The sequence below is a fragment of the Echinops telfairi genome, unplaced genomic scaffold (assembly GCF_000313985.2).
Source record: "Echinops telfairi isolate 266 unplaced genomic scaffold, ASM31398v2 ScPeMD7_2;HRSCAF=8, whole genome shotgun sequence".
In the NCBI taxonomy this organism is placed as follows: domain Eukaryota; kingdom Metazoa; phylum Chordata; class Mammalia; order Afrosoricida; family Tenrecidae; genus Echinops; species Echinops telfairi.
In genome coordinates, this window is record NW_022103898.1 from 4,314,924 (window position 1) to 4,317,916 (window position 2,993).

A 2,993-nucleotide genomic window follows, 5' to 3' on the forward strand; every position below is an offset into this window, starting at 1 on the left:
TCTACTTATTTCTGTGAGTCAGCCTTTTCCCACATAAAGATCATTAAGTCCAAGTACGTTCCACATGACTGATGATCATTTGGAAGTGTGCTTGAGGCTGGCCGTCAGCAGCTACTGTCCGGACTATGCATCCCTGGATCACTCCATTCCGTGAAAGTCATCAGAGTAAACTCGGGTCATGACAAAAAATGTCCAGTTAATTGTGTTGTGTTGTGCAATATGGACTCATGCAGTGATGCAAGGTACATAAACATACATTGTACATATAGAGAATCCTCAATGCATGTATGAATAAATGTATTAAATAAATAGAAATATACGTTTTGCATTTTTGTAGTTGGTAGATCATTTTGACTTGATCATTTTGTAAGTAGCTCGCATGTTGGAAAAGTGGGAGCACCCCTGGTGTAAATGGTCACTTCTACTCTGTCATGCAGGGTCACTCCAAGTGGACATTGACCCCACAGCACCCAACATGTCCTGCCTGAGCTCTGTCTCTCCTGACAGGGGTGGTGGTCCAGGGAAAGGTCCACCCCTTCAGGAGGCTGCCCACTCAGGTCCACTGTGGTCGTTATATCATGTGTTGTCAATTTGAGAGGATTAAGAGTGAAGGGGGGGAGTTTAGCCTGTCAATCAGGTCGCAGCTTGATGACCTCATTGGTGACATTAAGGAGATAAATAGCTCACTGGAGGTGGGACACACGCTCACTCCTTGGGAGACATTGCAGCTGGCAAGACACATGGAGCTACCTTAGAGCCCTGAGCTGGAGAAGCCATGTGGAGACTCCTGCCAGCGCTGAGATGCTTACAATGCCATTGGATTCACAAAACTTCCCACCACTGGCTTGTGATCTTCCTGCATTTGGTGTCATTGCATGTGTTTCATGAGTCTGAAGCGGGCTTGATAGATTGGTATTGGACACATGGGCTGGGATGTGTTCTGAATATTCAATTGCTCTTGTATATCAAGCTCTTTCTTATACATATATGAGTGTCCATGAATTTTGTTTCTCTAGGTCTACCCAGATTAGCACATCCACCCAGAGCCATGACCCCACTGCCTGGACTTCGGGTACTTCTGGCGACACCTGGAAGCCTACAGTTTGAGGAGGAAAGCTTCTCAGTCACCTGTTAGCCTCCATCAAGAGAGGCCCTCCCCACAAAGCGTGGGCTTGGGAGAGAGTTGGGCACAATCCCAGGGCTATACCATGTTGTACATGCCCAAGCCTCATCCCTTGTCCCTTCATCGTGCACCAGGGACAATACCACCGTCTGCTGTCCCACGTGGCTCTGAAGACCTTGGGAAGGCCATGGGCGTGGGGGTGAGGCACGAGTACCAAATGCTGCTTGGACACGCGGTAGCTACCCAGTCCACACAGGACAGGACTGCGTGCAAACACAGCCCCCCAGATCACTGAGAGAATGAGGCCAGAGAAGGAAGAGGGCTTGCCGGGGTCTCTCACAACCAAGATGGGGGACCCTCTTTTCCTCGGCCGGACCTAGATGGGATGGCCGTCCCAGAAGGGCAGGCATCTTGGGAAGGGTCCTCTCACCTCCTTGGCGAGCTTTTCCGCCTGATCGTAGAGGTTGGTTTCCATCAATCCGAAAGAATAAATGCCTTTCACGTAGCTGAAAACGGAAGAAACGTCCTTAGAAACAGAGCACGCACGGGATGGCGTAGGCAGGGCAGCTATCCCGCCAGCCTGTCCCGGGGACACTGGAGCGAGCCCCAGTGTGAGCTGTGGACTTTAGTTAACCATAATGGGTCAGTCCTAGCAGAGGGTTGGGGCACAGAGGAAGATGGCCAAGGCCATGGATTGACCCGCGGACTGCAACTGTGGACTCACACACAACAACGACTGTGAGGCCAGAGTGGTGGGTTCAACACTGGGCTGCTGACCAGAAGGTTGGCGGTTCAAACCCAACAGCTGCTCTTCAGGAGAAAGATGAGTCTGTTTGCTGTTCTAAAAGCTCACTGCCTCAGAGACCCCATGGGGCAGTTTTACTGTGTCCTGCAGGGGTCGCTATGTGTTGAAATGGACCTGGTGGCAGTGCCCAAATGGGATCACTGACATGGACAACTGGAAGGTCAAATAAGAGGCATAGAGGACAGTGGGCTTACACGAACTCTGAGAGGAGGGTGAGGCTCCTCGCACACAGATGACTCCCATCCCCATCACTGCCCCTGGGTCATCCTTGGAGGAGATGGCTGGGTCGGCCTGTGTCTCCTATGTGTGTTTCCAACAGCAACAAATAAAGTACGTGATTTTAACGGAAAAAAAGAGGAGCGTGTGATTCCTGGCTGCCACACACCTGCTGAGGGGCATGTCCGGGGTCCAGAAGGGGTAAACACGAGCAGCGGAATCTCTCATCTGCTGCTGGAGGCCCAGGTAGAAGTAGGCATCGTGGGAGAACTTCAGGGCCAGCATGTCTGTCGGGTGGTCTCTGAGGATTGCTTCCCACAGGTTGCAAGCTCCCGGAAAGTCCCTGGGACCAGAGCGGTGTTGACCACACTGAGCACAGCGGGTACATACACATACATTCATACAACATGTAACACCAAACACTCATCTAACAGGTAACACCCACAATACACACAGAATACGTAACATGCACATACACATGAGTATACATAACACATGTGCACACAAAAACACAAACACACAACAGAACCTACAGAACACATAACACAACACAGAAACATACAACACACACAAACACACAACACATACACAAAAACATAAACATTTACACATATAACATACATACACACAAACACACACAACACATAAATACACAACACACATATGCATACAAACACATATACACACAACACACATACAGGCACATGGAAAACACATACATATGCAAACACAAAAATACGCACACATATATCACACACAACACACATACACACAACATATGCAACAAATACGACACTCACACCTACACATGCATGCACACACATGCCTACACATACATGCACACACACA

General features: G+C 49.3%; 1 protein-coding gene across 4 annotated transcripts in view; it reads right to left on the reverse strand.

The window, feature by feature from the left end:
* TTC38 (tetratricopeptide repeat domain 38) overlaps window positions 1–2,993 on the reverse strand; it is a 26,952-nt gene that overhangs the window by 16,512 nt on the left and 7,447 nt on the right. For all 4 annotated transcript variants that reach the window (XM_045289543.1, XM_004700219.2, XM_045289551.1 and 1 more), the window contains 2 exons: window positions 2,314–2,487; window positions 1,554–1,629 (listed from right to left, as the gene is read on the reverse strand). In XM_045289543.1, coding sequence (XP_045145478.1) covers window positions 1,554–1,629; window positions 2,314–2,487 — 250 coding nt within the window. The remainder of the gene's footprint in view (window positions 1–1,553; window positions 1,630–2,313; window positions 2,488–2,993) is intronic.